The following is a 23,188-nucleotide window of genomic DNA, read 5'->3' as shown; positions in this document are numbered from 1 at the left end:
CACTGTTTCTATTATTTACATAACGATAGTCAATTGCGTATGGTACATCCTGTACGTGCATGTAAATATTGCTTCCATGTACCAGGGAGTTGTTATATGGAACAACTCCCTGTGCATGTACACTCTCTTCACCTGTCAGTTTCACGTTCGAAAAATTAATGTACAGTATAGCATATGCTCCATGCACTGTAAATTAAATAAATTGATCTAGCGACCTGCTGTTTTCTTCAGGCAATCCTTGTGGTCAGCTACAACATATGACCGAGTCTGCATGAGAGACCTTTAAAAACTCTTTTGATAAGGTCGATGAGAATCATATTGTTTCCGAGCTAAATATCTGTGATCGAATCATTTTCAGTTTGGGATGAATGGACTCTGTACAGTACCTTATGCTGTAGCTGTGTGTGTATTGTAAGGATCTCGAAGTTTAAAAAGTGAAAGTCCTTGTATAAATAAACTAATGTGAAAGACACTAAAGAGATAAGATTATGTTTTCCTACGGTGTTGTGACCGCAGTTTAAACATAGAAGTGTGAACGAGTGCAATTTATTTCACACATATGTAAATGGATGGTTTGAAAGTCATTTTAATTTTACTTGAAATGTAGTCTGTAATAATGGACTTTAGCAGTAGATTTAATTTCCTTCATTTTGGCTTTAATTCTTGGTTTACTTTGCAGTATAACATTTCAATTAACTTGATGCAAATAGAAATTTGGAGTTCACCCGCATCGCATTATACCATGTATAAAGCATATAATGCCAAGTTACAGTAACATAAAGAAACCTGTTATACACATTTAGTCAAATAGTTGTTATGGACCCCCTGTGAATTCAATTTCTTGGTAGTATGCCTAGACATGGCTTTCCCTATAAACCCCTCCCAGATATATCCCAAGATTTGTATAATATTTTGTTGATTATTGTTTGACTTCATCCAAGTAGTAATATCTACCAAAAAGTGTAAAACACTCCATCTGCACGATAATTCAATTCCCCCTGCCAGAAATGACATGGTCAAATATCTAATATGGTTGTTAAAGACTTGCCTGACATTCTTTATCTCTTGGATTTAAGGCAGTCATCGTTGTTAACTTTTGACCAACTTGATATCATTTAAGAAAACAAATATGAAATGTGTCAGAGTTTAAGTTACACTTAATGATATGTAAAGGAGACATAACTCTACCCCCCCCCCTCGGGCCCTCCCACACACCTCTGCACCCCTTCCAGTAACTTTTGTGGAAATTCAGCAAAGTTCAGAACTGAAACAGTTCCATTCTCTGTATCTTTGTTCCTCTTGTATTAATTAAAAGTATATGGACAAATTCCAAAAAACTTCATTGGCTTTTTCATTGTTGTTTTCTTTTGTCATATTTTTGGTCAACTTTTTTAAAAGTAAATATTATTTTGTTACTTTATTCCTGTACAGTACAGCAAGCTCTCTTCAAAGATTTTGTACAAAAGGATATAAGAAATACCAAAAAAACCAAAAGTATTTACGTGTATCAAATTTATTGGAATGCAAACATGCCCTAATTACATTAAAAAATGTTTTCACTGTTTCAAAGAAAAAAAGGACAAGAAAAATTTCATCTAGGAAAAAATCATATCAAATTTTTTTGTTTCAATATTGCACAAAAATTGATAAGTAATTGATAACTAATTTTTGATTGTACTAATGCCAAATTGCAAGAAAGAAAGAAAATAAAAATTAAGAAATTATGAAAATTTGATTTAAGAATGTTGTGCATCTGCATAGAGAATACGAAACAACTAGAAACTCTATATATAAAATCATCAATTGGTGATTCTTAGGCTTGTCTTGTTTTCTACGATAGTAATAGGAATAAGTATTGCCTCTTAAATACAAGTCATCATAAGGCCATCAAAAAACCAAAACCAAAATTACTTTAACTGACACTGATAATCTTGTGGACCAAGAATAACGAACATAAGATAATAACAATAATATTTAGATTAATAAAGTGCAGAGTTATCCACCAAAAAAGGTCACAAGGCACATCACAATATTACCGTGGTCAATAACCTGTCAAACATAGATAATCCCCCCCCCCCACATGGCAGCAGCTAAACAGTGCCCAGCTGACAATAATCTCACTGGTCCCCATTTATACACCTGAGTGAAGAGAGGCAATGGAGATAAAGTGCTTTGCCCCAAGGACACAACGCAATGATCTGGCCAAGACTCGAACCTGCAATCCTTAGATCACAAGTCCACTGCCTTCACCACTTGACCATAACTCTCTCTATCTCTCTCTCTACACACACATAAAAAAAGATGCACAAAGAATAAGCTTTAGAAAATTTTCCCAAAGCAGTGTTTGTTCAAAGATACTAGCAGCCTTAAACATAAGAGTTTGCAAATAAATGTTCATGAAAATCAGGGGAGGGAAATATAACAAACTTGACACACTTTCCCTGGACAAGGAATGCTGTGGTGGGATCAAGGCTTGGCCATTGGCTGGGACAAGGCTGGACATTGGTGCAAAATGGTACAAAATCGTGTATGGTATGTAAGTAGTCCCTGGCAGCAGGTGTTAGGAGGGAGAATTTCAAGTTGATCAACAACAACTTCATGATATTGTAATTGACAATGCATTTTAAAGATTAATATAAAAACAGCTTATTTACTTTTTTTTTTAAACCATTTTAAACTAACTAACATGTTCTATGAATGCCTTCCTCCAAAATATGCTAGAAAAAAACTGAAAATGGTCAACAGTAATTAAAATGTTAGATATCTCTTACTGTGACTGTCCAAATATTTATACTGACTGAGCCATTTAAATTGTCAATTAAATTTTTTCCTGGTCACCATCTAAGAATGATTTGAATGTTCCTACAGGAATGGTTGAACAGAATGATTTGAATTATCCTAAAGGAATGTTTTGAATGAATCCTTGAATGATTTAACAAATTGAAAGATTGTAAGGAATGATATGATGAATGATTGGAAGAGAATGTTTTGATGAATGTTTCCTTTGAATGATTTTAAATGAATCATTTAAATTACTTTCTTGAATGATTCTAAACAATTAATTTGAATTTTTCCAATCAATGGTTCTAGTGAATTATTTGGCAACTAAAATTCCAATCTTCAGAAGCATTTAACGACTTAAATGGCATTCTAAACTTAAATGGCAATGAAAAGACTTTTAACGTCATATTATATATGTGACCATCTTTTTTGTTTCTTGGCAATTTTTTTGGGATGTACTATTGACTCTTAAGTTTACATTTTGATTGTTTAGCATTAGGATTGTGTTCAGCATAAGGATTAACATTAGGGTTGTGTTTAGCATTAGGATTGACATTAGGATTAACATTAGGATTGTGTTTAGCATTAGGATTAACATTAAGATTAACATTAGGGTCGTGTTAAGCATTAGGATTGACATTAGGATTAACATTAGGATTAACATTAGGATTGTGTTTAGCTTGAATAATACACTACAAGCCATACACTATTATCACATAACTACTAAATCAAACTAAGGGATTAATGTAGCCACAATAATCTAGCTACTCCTGTTATAATCTAAAATGTCCTGCAAAGTTTAATGTAACAATGTATCCCAATTTTAGTTAACATTATTTAGGCAAAGATGGGTACGTGGACCATAGAAACATAAGGCATCACATTTCCCGGTAACATGTCTTCTCTTTGCATGATTAAGGGCATTGAAGACTCGCCCCAAACGGCATGCCGCGCTCTGAAAAAATTAACTTTCCGTTGCTTGCAAGTGAAGTTTTCTGTTTGTCGCTACAAAATGCAGACAGTAATGAAACGTGATACCTTGTTATCTTTAGCTGTATCGTTTGTACACTGTGCTGTGGGTATTGACCGCAGCTGTATGTACTGACTGTACACTAGTGTCTAATTACCGATGGTAGCAAGCTGTGTGCATATTATCTGGGATCGGTGGTGGTGTATAACACTTCTGTTACACCTCATTCGAAAATAGGTCAGATTACCGGCATTAGACGTTTCATTTTGCGCGAGTCTTCACACCCTTTAAATCAGTTCAAGATACTACTCTAGCGATGATGACTCCAGTTTCCTTCCAATCCGAAATCCTGAGCTACCCGCTCTCTATAGGCATCCACATCCCACATCTCAGAGACAGCCTCTTGTATCATCTCAGCAAAGATCTGAGGCCAGAGTTCCTCTAGAGCAGACTGCCTCTGCTCCATCTTGATAGCCTGTGTTGCCAGATGACTAATGTAGTTCATGGAAAAATTCACCTTGCTTTGTCTCTCCTGTCATACAAAAAAGAAAAATAAAATCAAGATAATTAATTTGACTTTTCCGTTGTTTTTTTTACCAACTACTTTATAACATGTTTGTGAATTGACATAGGATCTAATATTTAAGGCAGAATTGACCTAAAGTTTGCATTTTGGGGTAGGTTGTAATATTTCATCACTTCCATGGGGTGGGGCAATATTTTATTTACACTTATTTGGTTACCCATCCCACCAGTTGACTACAAAACATAATTTCAACCACTAGGATGCCTTTAAATCACAAGTTATGAAACCTGTGTATTTCAGCATATTATTTAATGTAATACTGTTTTTTTTTTTTTTTTTCATTTTCCAACCTTTCAAATTTATGCCTGATCTTTTGGGCCCCCCCCCCTACCCTGGAGTGACATTGGTGGAGTAAAGTAGCAACATAGCAGGTTATCTCATGTATACTTAATTTCCATTATCACTCAAGTACTGCACCACTAGATTGTTGCAAATTCAACATAAAGTTCCCTGTTTAAGCTGTTAACTGAAAGAACACTTTTTACACCTGACTAGCAATAATATAGGATTAAGATAGGTGGATAGGACTCACAGATATAACAGCAGAATAATATAAAACAAAACACAAAGTAATAATTCTGAAATATGTAACTACAAGCCTACATTCTCTCTGTTTGTATTTATTTCGCCTGCTTTTTTAATTAAAGATAGAAACCTTGTGGATGATTTTCCATAAGTGCAACTTTAACTGCAGTCATGTTAAACTATCAATGTTCTGTATTCTCAGGCATATATCTGAGGTCATAATTAACTAATATAATTTTCGTGGCCAGAAGCTAGCCAGTGATCATAATAAGATGAGCGCATGTGAAAGGAAAAAGGCTTTTAATTAAGGAAGAAGACAATAAGATACTGTATTCAATGGTTAAATTGCATAAGGTTCTACAACTTCTTCCTAGTGTTAACTGTGTATTTATTAAAATATAGAAAAATTCAAGAAATTTGAGAGGGGAATTTCCCTTTCCCCTGCACATTCATCCATAAATTTGGACTCTCATCTGTACACTTAATCTGAAATGGATTAACAAACATGTATCGTGTCTGCATTTTAAGGGGATCATCAAGCTTTCAAATTTAATGAGATGAACCATCTTCCTTGTAGGACAACCATGCTTTTAAGGGATGGGGGTGGGGGAGGGGGGACTTCTGGTGCTCCTTAGACCTCAATGATCCATTGCCATGCCCCCTCAATTTTAATGCCTGCGCTACAGAAAGAGGATATTGATGCACACAGTATGCTAAACTGTTACTTCTGGTAGCCTTGTAATATAATTAGAATGCATTTGAATGGTGTAGACATGTAAGTATTTATCAATCAAAAATTCTTGGTTTTGCTATTGTCTGCCGGTTCTAGTAGAGTGTTACCATTCCAAAACCACACAGATAAACATCAGCCGTTTAAACGAACACATTACTGCATGTATGTCTGTCTACACACTACAGTTGATACCAGCAAACACAATTTATTTTTAAGATGTCTGGTATGTATTGATGATACAGATCTAACGCTGTATTCTCTTTTTTTTTCAATGATGTAACAATAGTAGGCAAGTGTAATTCTACCTGATATGCAGGTCTAATGTAAGTTGTGTAGCTGCTTTATAGTTACTTCTCAAAATGATTACGTATGTCAAGTCCAGCGGTATTCAAAGTATTTCTTCACAAAGATGTGTCTGGTCTAGTACTTATGAAGTGTGATGCTAGTCAGACTGTGAACAGCTTCATTGATGCATTTTACGCATTGAAACGCAGCTCTACACAAAATCTACATTAACTCGAAGACTTCCGATGAAAAAAAATATCTTTCATCTTAAAAATAATTTTCACAACATCATTTTTTTTTTTTAATCCTAGTTTTCTTTGTTATTGACTCAGTTAATTAAACACCTTTAAAAATCTTCTTTTTTTTATAAAAACTACCTGGTTAAAAAAAAAAAGTGAGATTATTCTTCCTTTATTTCTTTAATTCCTTATTTTTCCGCGTATTATTCCCCATTATTATTCCCCATTAATTATTCCCTTATTATTTCATTTATTCCTTTAGTCTTCCTTTATTTTCATTTCCAAGGGAATAATTTGTCTGGTATCACAAAGCAAACTGTACAATTACTACACAGTTGAAAAGATGTATAGCAGTTATTGTGCAAAGAATGTGACCAGTTTTCAGCATTTTATGAGAAACAAATGCATGACTCTCCAGAATGCTAAAACAAAATGTGAAGTTGTGAACACTAAATTATTCACCCTATTTTGGCCCCCAATCCTTCCATGCACATTGTCATATTTTTATTTCAATTGCATGCAAGTCAACATTGTTACAAGTTCGACAGATCTGTTTCACGTTTGATATACACGTATTACACGATAATAAATATTCCTATGTAAACAAAAATTTCCTTGAGATATCTGATGAACATCTGTCCATAATCCTCACATCCAATCTCATCTTTTATTCAACTGTAAAGGAAATTGTAATTACAATTAATCTTCGAGCTTGAACTGTATGTAACCATGACGACGTTAACCATCTGGTATTTTCCACACATGACAAACAAACAATAAATAGACTTCCCCCATAAGCTACAGCGTACTGGTAGGAAAACTTGAATATAAAAGTCTAAAATTCCACAAACAAGACAGTCACTTAAATGGCAAGGAGAATACATGAAGGGGTGGTGGGGGGGCGGGGAGAGGGGGATATATTAAGAACCAGCGACAAGTTCCGTATGCAAGAAATCAAATCCAAACACTTGCAAGATATTTGCAAAACAGATCTTTATAATATTTTTGGCATAGTTCTTAAACCTTTTTTTTTTTAATAATGAAGCCAAAATCATGCTGCAGATCATGGGTTTGATGAGTCAATTTTGTACCTCAAATAATGACCAAAAAATAGTAAACAATTTAGAAAATTTCCTACATTCCCTTTCCATACGTGACTGGCCGTAAACATGTAAAAATACCCGACGTCTAGAGTTAGTCACTTTATCTTAGTTTTACTCACGTGTGCCTTCACCCCAATCCCCACCCCCCACCCCGTGGAGTGTTAGCTCAGTGGTTAACGCCGGTGCCTTTCAATCATAAGGTCCCCGGTTTGAGTCACTCCAAGATTAATGTATGTCTTCCAGTTACAGAGTTGTTGACAATTGACAATTCATAATCATGGATGTTAAATATGAATCTAAGAGACTGACTTGGGTCAGCTTGCGGCTTTGATAAGCCAATGAGGATTCTTCGCGAGTTCCTGCTTGCAGAAGGATCGAAAAAAAATACATGATTCTTTCTTACCATCTACCTATTCTTTCTAACTCACCCTTTGCTTGATCTTGAGTTCATTTTCCGGGTAGTAGACCAATCCTGCTTTCCCGACCAATTCATCTGTTACCTCTCCTTCTGTTATCAGCAGTTTCTTAGCTTTCAACTCTGCCTCTGAGAGAGACTGAGTTTGTCTCCGCTGGGAATCCCCCAGGAGGGAGAGAAGACGGGTCGTTGGGAGTTCGGAGGCGGGGTGTTTCGCTAGCTGTTTGAAGCGTCTTTGGGCTAAGAGAGTGTCAGCAGGCTGAACCTGAACAAAGCCAAGAGGTATTAAGTGGCTGAGATAAATCTGAAAGTATATTTCCTTTATTAGATTACTTGTTCAGATGAATATGAATAAGCTTCTTAGCTGTCATTGCTCTGTGTTTAAGGCTTTAATTAAAATGCAAATTTTTTTGTAAAAATATTATGTTCCTCTATAGATGTAAATGATTTAAATATTTTTCAAAGAGAAACAGCAATATGTTCAGCTTAAATGCCATGATGATGCCATTCATTCTTCTGTTGCGCAATAAAGCATTCACATGATATCACCTAAACTGAAAAATAAAAGTCATATCTGTGCTATAAGCAAAATGCTACGAGGAGGTAGTTTTGTACAAGTTTAAACGATGCAGAATATTTCCAGCAAGCAATCAACTTCAGCCACTGGAATATCCCTTGATGTTTCTATCACGATACTGACCATCATAATCAAACTGACAAAAAATTGAATCTGGAAAACGGTTCATTTAAGACAGTGTTTAGGTAGCTACATCTTACATGTGGGATTAGCAATCAATACATACCTCTTCATTATTGATTGTTTTAAGAGACAGATGGGAAAGTCTAAAGAGAAGATAAGGCTTCCAGAGGGTGAACTGCATCAGTGGATTCCCATCTTTATCGATAGAGAGGTTATCCAGCCTCCTCAGAGCTGCAAACGCATTCAGTTGTTGTAAACTGCAAAGGTTAGACTGACCGATGGTTATCGTCTATCAAAAGAGTGCAAAGATAAAAGGTCTTGATTTGTAGATTCATCATTCTATTAGTCTCATGGAAAGCAAGAATGAGGCCCAACTTGTTTGGTTAATGACAACCTGTTACACTAAATGACCCACCTGTAATGGAACTGAGATCAGCTGTCCTGGTGTGGAGTAAGAACATGATTGCAAAATAAAATGGTAATGGGGGGGGGGGGACAGTAAACGTAGGGTTAGCCATGATGGTCATTTATACAGAGCAAACAGGAAAGAAGTTCCAGAGAAATTAGCTCTAAGCTGAATGTAAAATATTAGATTATCAACCATACGACAGAAAATATTAGAAAACAAGGACAAAAGAGGAAATTAACATGATGATAAAACCACTCACAGCGACATTAGGAAATCGTAATCTGATCTTGTGCAGATGTCCAGCAATTTTGTCAAAGTCGATGAATTTAAAGGAGATTTGATCGATGGATCCAGCAGCCTGGACCCCCCAGCTCTTGTCTAGGGCATCCAGGGACCCTGGACCATAGAGATTGAGGGCAGTACCCTCTAACTCAGCCAGATGACAGGAATCAGTAGTGAGGCTTTAAAACAATAGGAAAAAATTCATATTTATGTGGATTAAGTCAAATGAAAAGGTTAAAACATTTCACCTCAAAGACATGAATTAAAGAAGTTATGGTTGAATAGAAGTTTTTTTAATGAAGTTTTTAAATGGTTTTTGCATAGGACAATAGTTTTGCTTTGCTTTAAGAGCTACATACTTCATTGTATATACAGGCAACCTACCAAACTGAACTGTTCTGAAAGAATAGTACATTATCTTACTATGCTTTACAAGCTAACTGATTTGTTGCAACAAAACCGAAAGGTTCTTAAAGCATAGAACATTCTTTTGCTATGCTTTACAAGCTAACTGCTTCATCGTATACACAGGCAACCTACAAAACTAAAATGTTCTGAAAGCATAACACATTAGTTTACTATGCTTTAAGAGCTAAATACTTCATTGCATATACAGGCAACCTACAAAACTGAAATGTTCTGAAAGCATAACACATTAGTTTACTATGCTTTAAAGAGCTAAATACTTCATTGCATTTACAGGCAACAACCTACAAAACTGAAATGATCTACAGGTGACACACACTGGCTGTGTACACACAGAGCAAGCACTGGATAGATATGTAAAACAAACTGGTGATTACTTTGCAAGGAGGTCGGGGGTCGGTGCTTTGGACTTCCTGCTCTCCGCTCTTGTCGACGGCCGGGAACTGTCCCTGCTTCTGCTCTCAGAAACATCCAATTCCGAACTTCTGGTCGAGAGATTCCCTGAACTATATTACAAAATAATAAAGTGATAAACACATAACTGTGGTTTGGGGATATCATTGAAGAGCTTCATGTTTTCAATTCCATCTTACTTTTCTTTGTCACTCTAATGAAGGTAGAAGATGTTTAGAAGATGCTTAGAAGATGTTTGCCGTCATCACTGAACAGCTATTACAAACAAACATCATTATGAAACCATCGGCGAACCCCAAAATTAACAGATTGAGAAGGTGTTTCATTCATCACTTCCTTTTTGTACAGAACGAAATTTTGATATCACCCTAACTATTGCTTGCACAGTCGAATTGATTTTCATGGCAACAAACCCCATTAGACCAAATGTAATCTGCTGGTTAAAGAGACTATTTAATGACACAAAAATTGCTTAAATACAAATATGATCACAGAGGTTCATCTTTACATGACATATAGACTTATATTACATATAAACTATAAAAAATATACATAGAAATCCTAAAGTGGAATTACGACTGCTTTCGAACCTCTGGACATACAATCAGGGTTCCACAGCCTAGTGGTTAGGGTGTCCTCATATAAAGCGGGAAGCCCGGGTTCGAATCCCTGTGGAGGCTGAAAGTTTTTTCACTGTTCTGGATTTTCCAACTCATTACAATTTCAAATATATATATTAAATATTACATATACACTTTTCTCCATATTTTAGCAGTTCTGCAATGTCTATTTGTATGATATTCATGACTTCTGTGTACAGCTTAAAATCTCTTTAAGCTCATCAATATAAATTAATTCAGCATAACATAAACATCACACATTTTCAAGAAAACAGTCAACAACTTACGTAGGTCTACTATCACCAAGATCAGGGCTGTCCCAGACATCTTTCTTACTCCCTTCCCTGTCATCGTACAAATGATGGGGCTGTAAATGAATTGTCTTGGCCATTGCTGTACCTTTGGTGATTTCCCATTGTCTTGCAGCATTATTAATTGCAATCCTTCTCTTCTCCTGCGAGCAGAATATTTGATAATAACTGACTTGTTAAATTATTCTGTTGAATTAATTGAGAGCAGCAGAGAGTCACTTTTATCTATAGTTTGTCTGTTGGGGCCCATTTATGAACTTGGTCTCGTATTTATACCAATTTGTATAAGTTTGTATGTTTGTATGTATATATATATATATACCATAAAATATATACACTAAGAAGGGGATATGCAAACAACTTGAAAAAATATATGGAGATGAGTTATGAATGGAGTTGCTTCTACATAAACAGTAGTTATACCTTCATAGCAACAAGTTTATTCATCTCTCGCTTCTTTTGTTCTTCCTTCCTCGATATCGTTGAAATCATTTTCTTCTCTTCGTCCTGTAAATATTCAAACAATTTTATATAAATTTAATTTGACATCCAAATGTATTCCAACACAGTTAAATATATATAAATATATATATATATATATATATATATTTATATATATATATATATATATATATATATATATATTTATATATATATATATATATATATATATATATATATATATATATATATATATATATACATATATATATATATATATACATATATATATATATATATATATATCATACTGTACTCCATAATGTAGTCAGAGGCCTTCCAGTAGGGTTTTAGCCATAAAGAGTAAACAACAGGGCTGTAGGATGAAGGCATAGTGGTTAGAGAGTCCACCCTGCAATCTTTAGGTTCCCTGGTATCAGATTCTCTTGACCTATTCAAAAATGTTGTTGAGTGAAGTCTTCTGTGGATTTGGTATTTAGTTTGCCAACTGATAGCTGAACCTTGGTTCTGTTTCTTTTACTGGTTTCGAAACAACTTCGTTTACCATAGCTGCACTGCAGGGATGATGAATGGGGTTCCTACACCTCCCTCAGTATTTGAGAAAGTGGTCATTAACTGGCGGTTTGGAGAACAGGAATTTGTGCAGCCATTATTATGAATAATTGCTTCATTTGCAGACCTTTGACCTCAGTTCCTGACTTTGGTGAACAGTTTCCAGGTATTTTTTTTTATCTTAAATTTAATTGTGGAAGGGACCAGGAAATTGACACAAATCTCAATGCAGTATTGAAGGTAATTAAATACAAATTCAAAACGTACTGAAATCTTTTTCATGTCCAGTAGACTGAGTTGATGCATAGCTTTGATCAGCATCTGCCGGTAATTTCCATCTTGACAGAAGGGGTTGCCATCCAGAGATATTTCACTGAGGTTTGAGGCATCGGCGAGACAAGAGATATCTTCAAAACTACACAAAGAGCAAAAAATACAAATAAAATCCCTAGATAAATGCAATCACAGAAAGGTTTAATTTTACTGTAGAGGGGTCTAATGAGGGATGGAGAAGGGGAAGATGGGGTGGGGTGGGGAGAATGGGATGGGACAAGAGTTTGACTATTGACAGTCCACCCTGTGACAATCAGGATTGTTTTATGTATCATAATCACTTTTCTTGTTCCATGTTTGCTAATAGTAGTTGTACCAGAGGGTCATAGTCTTAAACTCCAAAAGTCACATAGGATTAATATTCGGCATAACTTTTTTTTCTGATAGGGTTGTGAATGAGTGGAACGGTTTGCCTGAGAAAGTTGTACAAGTAGTGTAAATGGGCTTAAGAATGCTTTGGACAAGCGCTTTAAGCATTGTAATCGGGTCTAAGTGTTTGTGTCTTCAGTTTTTTTTTCCCTCTCCTATAGAGTCCTTGATGGGGACTTTCCTTTTTTCTACTAAACTAAACGATTCTGAACAGCAGATAGAAATTTCAAACCTTTCATAGGGATTGTATAAGACTAATCATGACTGAACAGCTACCTTGGGAAAGCACATGGCATGTCCCTTCTGTGGTTCCTGCTTCAAATCTTGTTCAAGCCAACAATTTTCCTTATAATTTCCCAAGTTACTTGTCTCTTTCAGATCAACGTATTCATATACATCGACAGAGCAACATTTCTCTTGAATTTCTTCCCCTTCTGCAAAATGGATTGTCCCAAATGACATTTTGTGGCTATGCCCTGGTTTATACAGGGTGTGCAAGGGTACTGTTGCTTCTGATTGGCAGTTGAATTCTTGAGAATGGTGGCTGCAGCCTTCTCCAGCATATAATTGCTTTGTTCATTGTGTTTTATATATTTTTTTTAATAAAAACATAAACATCAGAAATTTATTCTTACCATGATATTCGGTTAAAACTCAGAAACAGCCTTTGAAGTTTCGGTATTGAATCCACATCATTCTGTGATGAGAAATTTATGGACAGAAAACAAATAGTGTAAAATATCAGCTTAATTTTGGTAGAAGGAAAGTTAACTTACCATACCTGATAAATAACCCCCACAGAAAGAGTCATACCTAGATCATTTCTACACACAAGGGTAACACGGTTTCTGAACTTCCACCACAATTCCAGCAGTAAGCTTCTGTTGCATGATCTAATCCAAACCTCCAATAAGTTGCAACCAAAGAAAAACCTAAGCAGCATTATATGACAATTTTTCTGGCTCTTGGACATAAGAAAAAGTGTTGACTGCAATGGCATTTAATGTTTTGGTTACTTTTTAAGTTGCTGACACAGTGAAAACTGATAGACTAATGTTTCCAGAAAGATATATCCAACGAACGCGGGGTAGTTGCCTCCAAGGACACCCTCCTTTATTTCACTGACAATCCACTAATGTACATTAAAGGTCAGTTGTATTGACCCCAACTATAGCACGCTATCATGGAAAAGTTTCTTGAGATTACATAATGGACCTGCTTTGGTCGTAAAATGACCTATTTTTACCAATTAGTCTGCAACGCCTGCCACATATTTTTTCTTGTATGAGAGTCTTTGTGTGAACGCTGTATGATTAACTACACTGTAGACATGAACATATTTCCACAAAGTGTTTACACAAAAGTATAATGCTGTTAAGAAGCTATTGCAGGCTAATCTTTAATTCTTAGAGCCTGGGTTGATTTACGACCGTGGCAGTTCGATTACGTAATCACAAAACTTTCCTAGCTATAGCGTGCTATCATTAGAGCCAATAAAGTGAGACCTTTAAGCAGCATATATTTATTATACATGGTGTGAGTCATTTTGTATGAAATAAATAGGAAACATGCCAAATTTGTTAACCAGCTACGAACATTAATTTACAACAAACCATATTTGTGGCTGTCAGAACCACAGACTATCAATGGGTTGGTTTTCTGCTCGTAGCAGTTTCTTTGCTTACCACGGTGATAATTTTGTTCCTTCTTAGATTCAGCTCCGTCAAGGATTCCATTCCTCGAAGGTTTCCGACATGACTGATTTCGTTGCCAGCTAGGTTCAACACCCTCAGCTCGACGAGGTGATCTAAATTCTCAATGTGGGTTATTTGGTTGCCATGGAGATCGAGGACATCCAGTTTCCCTAACGACGTAAGGCTTTCAATTTTCCTTATCCTGTCAGAGATTAAAAAGACTGCTGTTCAGAAAGTAGCACTTGAAATAACCGCAAACTGCTGTAACCTAAACATACACACAACTTCAAATATTCCTACTATGTTTTCTGCAATGTTTCACCCTAAGAGGGAGCTTTCATTTTATCCCAAGATATCACATTAAGAAAATGAAAATGGGGAAATATTGGTTCGGTACCCATCATCTTATAGACTCATTCCACAATTGAGATGTAACATACCGAAATTGATTCATTAACCCTTACCAGGCACTGTTGATATTTTCTTTATACTTTGACATAATTACGTGAAAACCTTGAAATATTTATAGAAATGTACTCAAATTGTGGTCAGGTGTGAACAGTTCCCTTGAGAATTGACATCCCATTACTTTAAGACTAAATGTTTGTTCACAAAAAGTCTGTGTAAAACAACGAAGGATATCACAACAGTTTCCAGTGTACATTCAGATTTTGTTCTCTACGGATCTTGAAATCAAAGTTTTCTTTCTTAACTTAGCTTTCATTTGTTTTTCATAAATGTTGGCAAACTAATTTCCCAGGCCAATTAAGTTAATACACTTTAAATTCCACTCAACCTATGTAATAGTGAGGTTTCTTTCTGATAGAGAACCTACGTCATAATAAATTCAGGGAAAGAATTTCTATATTCCTATCAAAATTGTATATGATGGCCCAAACATATCAGTGTTACGATTGAATAACCTGTTCTTTCCCAACATCAAAACTCGAAGTGATTTCAAGTTTGAGAGCCCCGATATTTCTTCGATGCGGTTGTCATAGAGATCCAGGAAGATGAGTCTACGTAGATTGTTGAGATGTTCAATCCTCTGAATGGCATTGTGCTGAAAGTTCAATAACCTCAACTGTTCCTCTCCTTCTAATATAGGACAGACTGTCAGTCTCCTCCTGAACAGAGACAAATAAAAACCAGAATAGAAAACAGATACATTTCACACATTTGTTAAAGGACATTTTGGATTCATATTTTCCCTGCCTAAAAAAATAGTACTAAAACTTAAGACTTCAATAATTGAGCAGGATTATTGTCCATGGATACAGTGATGGCCAAAATGTGATGAGGAACACAAATTAAATCTTTCTGCTATTTTTGCAAACTTTTATAGGGGATTGATAAAAAAACCTGTTAGATCCAAGATACAAATCTTGGCCTTTAAGTAATACAAGCAATTCGCTCAATTTTTTGTCTTACCTGTCAAGGTTAAGTCTATCTGGGTTGGCTCCTTTTTCCTCTGGAGAACGGTAAACTATGGGCACACCAGGAATGGAAGGGCTTTCAGAAAACACCACTCGATCCCCTGTGAAACAAAAACAGGTGAGAGCTCTGTTTGTTACGAAAACAAAAAGCATACTGTTTACATGGTTGCTAACTAAGTCACTGTGAATATTATCCAGTTTTTCACCTCCGGTTATGTCTTCTAACTCTCAAAGGTGATCTATGGAAACTATTAGCAACACCTCCCTGCAACCCCTGCTCACAACCTGTATATCGTCCAAACCCACCCTAACCTTCTACGTATTTAATAGGTTTAAGATAGTCTTAATGCAAATCAGCAAATGTGGCTATTCCTCTGTTTTTCTTAGGTCACTATGAGCTGTTCATAAAGCACTGAGACATCTATAAAGAAGGAACATTAATACAACACAGAAAGTATAGACGAATTATAGACCGCAGAACTCCTCGGTGATTTCACTTTTCATTTCTTAATGTTTGTTAAAAGGTTTGATCCTCAGTGTACAATCGCTGAAAAGGATCAAATTTGATGGCTATCATTTAAATCTAACGAAAATGCTTAGAGCGAGCTGAGAAATTAAACAGAGCACTGTAGCTGAATTATAAAAGTCCGGCCATTGGTGACCTATTTGTCGCCATCTTGTGACATTTCATGGGAGCAAATACATAACATGTCCTATCATACAGTCACTGGATGACTGGACATTTATCCATCCGCAGAGATAGGGCAACCCAGAAAATGAGACTGCATTAAGTGAGGATATGGATTAGTGCTAAGTTTTTTCTCTCTCTTTTTGTTGTTGTTGTTGCCAAGGTTACATATTCCCTGGTTATATCATTCTTTCTTGGGAGGAAATTTAAAACTTCTTTGGGCAGGAGATTTACTATACTTCTTGTATTTCTCAACTTTCAATTAAAAACAAGCCCTATATTTTAATTACTGATCATTCATTTGTTACAAAGTGACATGAATGTACAACTTGCAGGTTCACTATTAGCTGGGGCACTACACTGAATACATACAGGGTTACCATAGCAACTAATGCTATTGCTTATTGTTAGTAGAAAACAGTGTGAGATGTTGTGTTGCTACACAGTCGTACATGTTTGATAATAATATAAATGAGCGAATTGTAGAATACATTCAAACCAAGGATGAGAACACAATGAAGGTATTTCCAAGACACTAAGGAATGATATAAATTCAGTTTTCTTTTACAACAGTCTCCAAAAGGACCTACATGCTAATTGCGATGTAGTGTGTGTTATAAATAACTCCATAATAAATTAATAATCATGACAATCCAAGCTCCATGTAAAATACAAAGTGTAAAGTGAAGTGGTAAAATGCAATATGCATGTTAAAGATTTGATTAAAGTTATTACAGACTGGTTTATGATGGAATCATGTATAAATCCAACTTAAAGTATGAAAAATTCTGGTCAAATATGACCCAAACGTGGGTAATTAGTGAAGTCTAGCACAACAGTATATGCAATTGAAATAAGAAATATCTTACAAGGGGTTTTTAAGTTTGCATCAGTTTGAAGAAAAAAAATTAATATTTTCTGTCTGGGTAGATTTTATTTGTGCAGAAAGATTCTTGCGTTTATATCTGTAAATTCACCAGAAAATGGTGGGGTTTCTTCTCTGAGAAAAATATTGAGTTAATTTTTTTTTTATTGATCATTGAATATTATTGTACAATGATTGATTAATTGGTCGATTGTATGATTGAACAATGAAATGATGTCATTGGTTTTTGCTCCACTCAGTTTAAGTGGAATTTAGTTGAACTGAATAACTTTCAAAGAATACAGTGATGTGGGCTGTTAATGGTGTGCTTATTGCTTATACATCATTGGTACTTTTATCATACTATAGCAACATTAAAGTCTTTGTAAAATTTCCAAAATTTCCCTCTCCCTCTATGTCAAATGCAATCCTGATAAAAAAAAATAAAAAAAAACAATTTTGTGTTCTTATCTTATCACTATCATTTTCAACTAAAGACGAAAGTACAGATGTGTGAATATCCTAGTACAGAGATATAAAATAACTCTCTAATAATCACTGATATTTATGCAAAAAAGCGCACCACTATTTACAAGCACAACAAATTTGATATTAAGTGGCTTGAAATAACCGACTGAAGGCATAGCCTTTTAACAGATATCGCTACCCTTACAAGGCTATCGACAGCTACCCGGCTACTGCCATCTTGCCTGTCGTTTGGTTTTCTACTGATCTTCTCAAGCGCATTACTGAGTTAAGAACTGAACGTCACCGTAACATCTGCAACATTCTTGTCCAACTTTATAGAGTAAGTCTTCAGAGCAAGCCAAACACAAAAACATATTAAGGTGCTATAGATCATTTTTTACACTGCAAAAACTGTGCAGTGAGTGAAATGAAAAGAAATGAAGGATAGTTGTTCTTGGGATCAATGGTTGATGGTGTGTGTCCTCAGGTTGGTGATAGGTAGCAATCACAGCAGTGTGCCACCTCACTGTGAATCTCATAACATGTACAGTCATGTGAAGCGTTGGTCATTTGACTAAATCTTGAATGAATCACATAACATGTACAATAATGTGAAGCTTTGGTCATTTGACAAAATCTTGAATTTTTTTTTTTCTTGAAAATATTTGGTTGTCCGCATTCTTTCCTATTGTTTTACTCTTTTCACAACTACCAGCCTAGAACAGTGACCACAACGAGAGCTTCAGTATATGCTAGCTCAAACCAATGATAACTCAGTACCTGTAGCAAATGCAAAGTATTGCAAATTGGCCAAGCAGTGTGACTTCTCTGTGTACACAAAGTAAAAGTAAAAGTTAAATAACATTAGTAAACAGGTATAGCATGAAAGTTGTAAGTTATAAGAATAATTAACAAGACGGTGATGTCTGCCTCATACTACCAGATATAAAAAATTGCATATTAATTAATTAATTAGTTTATATATTATCATCACACACTATCATAAGTTTAATATACTACAACTATAAAAAAAAATTAGTTAAATATGTCCTTCATTTTTAATGAAACTATAATCTACAAGAGAAGTATAAAAACTGTTAGAAAATAATTGAAGAAAGAAAAACTAGGTAACAAACTGCCTATCTACTGCAAATAGCCTGTGCAGTCAAATGTGTAAAATTCAGAGTTCCTGATGTTTCGATCTTATCCAGAGGCACACTGTTATACTCCTCTACACAATTTTATCTCCAGCAAACTTATTCATCACTTGCTTCCCTTTCATCTCACTGAACATTTTTCTGTCAAACATTACTCTTTTCTCAGCATTTCCAATTATGTAATCTCTTTCACCTGTCTGTTAAGCCTGTTTTGTTCACTTTTTGACATTTTCAGCAAATCCTATTAGGATAAAAATGTCAGGCCTTTCAACTTCCTTTATTAAAGCAAGACTGTAAAGCAAGATACTAATTAGTGTAAAATTTAAATTTTGTTACATAACTAAATGAATCACAGAAAACTGACTGAGAAATTTTAGACAATGGAAAAGAACAACGAAATTGATGGCTATAACAGGATTTGAAACAGTGACCTCTGGATTACAAGCCCAGCGTTCTACCAACTAAACTATCCAGCCGTTTAATAGTTGGTGGCGATCCCTGTATAACCATTTCTTCACGCTAGTCAGACGCCACAGTACTTGTCATTTATTGTGAGTTCATTCTTTGTAAGGTGTGTGGAAAGGGAAAGTTAGTCTCTAAATAATTGAGCGGCTAGTATGCTACATTCTACAAAAGCTTAGTATATAAAAAGTGATATAACACACCAGTTTAAAAAAATTAGTTGTACAGTGGCTGTGATTTCTACCTGGAATATTGTTGATCCAATTCGGCTTAAGGATTGTCAAATCATCTGCCGGTTGTGTTAAACGTTCTCCTTTGAGGGTAGTTTATAAGATGAAGTATATAACAGAAACCATTACACCTTGTAACATGACGAAAACTACTGTCAAAGTAATCTATATAATTCTACTAGAAGTGCAAAGTCCTCTCCTTGATAGCCTGTACTTTATGATCATTTTATCGAAAGAGCACCATACATTAAGTTATGAAACTTGATGAAAAGCATCTTCTAATAATCTAGTATTTCTATTGTATTCAACAATTACACCTTGAAATGCTTACAATGCCTCTTTCCACAATACTTGATTCATCTGCTAGTCTATTGGCTAAAATATAGTTGCCATGAAATATTATAGAAGTGTAACCTAACAAATCTAATGTTTATGTCAATAATACATCATAAAATATTGGCTCCAAGATTTGCAAATCCTCTTCGTTATTTTAAAAACTCTCAGTTTTGGGTCATGTTAAAACACTGAAGTGTTTGCTAACTGCAGCACACATCATGTCCATGCCTTTAATCCTATTCCACAACTCTCCCCCCCCCCCTCCCCCTCCAAACTTTCCCCAACCCCATTTCATCCAAAGTCTTAGTTACTCAAAAGAAGTTTATAAACAAATGAAATGTTTCTATCACAATAAATCTTGACATATTGAACAGGGATGATGCAATATTTCAAGGAATTAAAAAAAAACTAGTAAGATTAAAAGATTAAATAAAAAAAAAATTTACCTGGTACAAACCCCGATCTTGGTTGTTTCACCTGCAGCACGCCTGCACTATGTGACTGACGGGGATTACCCCGCAAGGGATATGCAGGTTCCTCCTTAAACTTGTGGGAATGCTGGGAGCTGGTCTCGTGTGCACTCAGATCGGAGAATGTTGTAGCATAGGCTTGAGAAGGGTGATGAACTTGGCGGTTCTTTGGATTCGACCTAACATCTACATTTACAGAGAGAAGAGTTTTTTTTTTTTTAATTTAGCTTGTAAAGTTTTGATTTGCTGTTAATATCTCCACATTTTGACTCTCACATTCACAGGGCTGATTTTTCAGGGAATGTCAGGTAGTCTGAGAGACAAAGAGATCTTAATTAATTAATTTTGTGACAAAACTATCCTTGAAGTCTTTCAATATGTTTAGTTGCATTAAAACCTTTCCTTAAATCAACAATGCTGTTAGAGCAGCCATAAAAGGAAGAAATGAAAAGACCAGCAAACTTTCTAAAAAATCAGGTCTGACTTTATGAAAAAACAGCCCAAACAAATAAAAAATATCGTGTACTAGAACTTCATATATCAGTCTCGCCATCATCATGTCCGACTTTGAACACTGCACAATAATATGAGATATGACCTTTCAAAATACAAAACTCATGGCCAATTTATTAGCAATTTAGCACCTCTGAAAATTCTGAATTTTATACCAACCATGGAATTGACCCGGTGAGTGGGAGAGTCTCTCACTGCTAGTAGCATCTCCAGATAACGGGTAAATGTTCCCCGTTCTTCCCGAAGGAGGAAGATCAAATCCGGAACGTAGACTGGCAGATGAGTCTCTCAGTCCAAGTGGGCGCTCATCCTATCGAGCAAAGATTTTGTGCATATTTAAGATTTATATATCGAAAAGAATTAGATTACGATGGTGAAAAAGCTGAGATTCTGCTTAAAACAACTTTTTTCGACAGATGCTTCCAGGTCAATTCATTCAAAATCTTGGTACCTGCTCTACCGGGAAAATGATTCCCTCAAGTACTTAGAATAACAGAAAAAAATGTACATGTACTTTGGGTAATCTCATTTCATTTTCAAGAGCACATCTGTATCTTCTTTGAATAAAACTGTGGAAATTTGCAGAAACAATTAAAAGAGTCATAATGCTGTTATGAATGATGTTTTCCACATATTTTTATTCCACAATGCCAGTTAGCTAGTCATTTGCAATGAGCAACAAATGATCTAAATATGACTTTGTATAAATAAATAATGCTATAAGTAAAAACAAATAAAATATAAAACCTTCATACATTCCACCCAAAATTTAACAGTACACTGAAATCTGCCTCATAGCAATCACTCATTGAATATCATAAATGTAGTACGAACACCATTATTGGTACAGATTTAAATGATATATACATATACAAATCCATAAATGCTTGGTAAAATAAAAGATAATGAATCTTTAAACATTTTGTAGCATTCTGAACCCAAACTGATGACCTTTAAGTATTCATAGTAACTTTTAAATTTTCAAATGTGAGAGATGGACTATCAGCTGGTGAAGATGAGTATATGAATGTTATTTCCTTTGATTGATGGGTCAAAACATTAATTATGTAAAGTATAATTTACCTGTTTTGAGTAGGAGGGTCTCTCATGGATCAGAGACTGTGCTGGCTGTACACTAAACTGAAGGCCAAACAGATTGACCTAAAGAAGAATTAAATGATAAAGAATGATGAGAAATGTGAAGAAAGCTCAAGTGGAACAGAGCAAGTACTTCCTTAGCAATGATTTACAGTTGTAACTAAGTACTGTAAGTTTCATCAATTAATTGCTATGATAAATTATCTGGTTTGCTGCATTTTAGTAAAGGGTCATAATTCATATATGCCGTATGTACTATAAAGGCTAACAGTAGCACGATATTTATGCAAAACAAAACATGATGTTGGCCTATGTCCCAATGAAAGGCAATCTTTATAGTACTAAGCCAAACTTAGCCCTTATTACGGGAGAGCTTTTGCCTTCGGAGGCTGATTATTTATTTCGCGTAACTGGCTCAAATAAAAAGAATAGCACGACAGTTATAAGAGACAATTCTAACTATCGATATTAATTGAAATTTCTACCTCTTTCGGCGAGACCGCAGTTCGTTGCTTGGATCTTTTTGATGAATTCATGGTTCAGCGACATTAGATAGGAAAAAGTGCTCCTGTAGTCTGCCTAAAGTTCATTCTATGAAGAAATCGAAGGTATTACAGCGGCGTTTCTGTGCACCAAGCAACGGGTGAAAATATGTCTTCCCGTTACTAGAATGCACTTCAACATTTTTGCTAACTGATTGACTAGATCTAGGCTACAAAGTAGCCGTTTGGAGTCACCTCTGGTTCGGAGGATCATGGAGGAAGAAAACAGTCTGTTTTTTCCTCCATGGGAGGATACACAGGTGCGAATCCAGGGAGTGGGCAGGTAAATACAATTGACACATAAATGCATAAGTTGTTATCAGCACAACTAGAACTCCATGTAGACTTAACTTATAGTAAAAATAATTTGCCTCTGAATGTACCGTTCGACGTCTATATTTTCGTCTGGGAGCCTGGACCCCAGATATCCCCCATTACATACATTGGAGTCGTTTTCAACGACCCATAGCCAGTGGCGCACAGTGGGGGGGGGGTGGAGAGGGGGAACACCTAGCTCCCCCTTAGACCCTTCCTCCAGGATGCCCCCTGACAACACCTGCACATGGTGACAATGAAGGATCCGCCCGGGTACCAACTATACTCTATAGGTACGCCACTGCTGATGGCCACACCCTTCCTTTATAAAGTCCTTGATCCGCCCTCGGCTACATATCCTTTGTAAATCTTTTTATGCCATGGTTCTCATAATTAGTA

The 23,188-nt window shown here is 35.5% G+C and overlaps 1 protein-coding gene and 1 non-coding gene across 3 annotated transcripts; both read right to left on the bottom strand.

Moving 5' to 3' along the window:
- Positions 1-667: 667 nt before the first annotated feature.
- LOC139978328 (leucine-rich repeat-containing protein 49-like) lies at positions 668-22,612 on the bottom strand. Of its 2 annotated transcripts, XM_071988428.1 has the most exons (16): positions 22,418-22,612; positions 21,918-21,995; positions 20,994-21,144; positions 20,298-20,507; positions 15,641-15,746; positions 15,133-15,336; positions 14,201-14,411; positions 13,151-13,212; positions 12,081-12,228; positions 11,223-11,306; positions 10,776-10,942; positions 9,832-9,960; positions 9,006-9,207; positions 8,441-8,626; positions 7,651-7,902; positions 668-4,283 (listed from the first exon to the last, which is right to left on the bottom strand). In XM_071988428.1, the coding sequence occupies exons 1-16, from the start codon at positions 22,466-22,468 to the stop codon at positions 4,062-4,064; spliced, it is 2,463 nt and encodes an 820-aa protein (XP_071844529.1). In that variant the 5' UTR covers positions 22,469-22,612; the 3' UTR covers positions 668-4,061. The 2 variants fall into 2 exon arrangements, with proteins under 2 accessions (XP_071844529.1, XP_071844530.1); XM_071988429.1 differs by lacking the exons at positions 20,298-20,507; positions 20,994-21,144; positions 21,918-21,995; positions 22,418-22,612 and adding an exon at positions 18,447-18,671.
- Positions 19,227-19,299, bottom strand: Trnat-ugu (transfer RNA threonine (anticodon UGU)). The gene has a single exon. It is a non-coding gene; the product is annotated as a tRNA-Thr (tRNA).
- Positions 22,613-23,188: the final 576 nt, after the last annotated feature.

This window comes from Apostichopus japonicus, chromosome 13 (genome assembly GCF_037975245.1).
Source record: "Apostichopus japonicus isolate 1M-3 chromosome 13, ASM3797524v1, whole genome shotgun sequence".
In the NCBI taxonomy this organism is placed as follows: domain Eukaryota; kingdom Metazoa; phylum Echinodermata; class Holothuroidea; order Aspidochirotida; family Stichopodidae; genus Apostichopus; species Apostichopus japonicus.
The sequence above is the reverse complement of the archived record's forward strand: the minus strand, read 5'-3'. Positions and strand labels throughout refer to the sequence as shown.

Bases quoted from the DNA above. Each gene is read 5' to 3' on its own strand.
- LOC139978328 (XM_071988428.1), bottom strand. From the start codon at position 22,468: ATGAATTCATCAAAAAGATCCAAGCAACGAACTGCGGTCTCGCCGAAA. The intron at 14,412-15,132 runs GTTATTCAATCG...AATCTCTGACAG, and splicing joins TTGATGTTGGGAAAGAACAG to GATAAGGAAAATTGAAAGCC. The intron at 12,229-13,150 runs GTAAGAATAAAT...CTCTTTGTGTAG, and splicing joins AGTTTTAACCGAATATCATG to TTTTGAAGATATCTCTTGTC.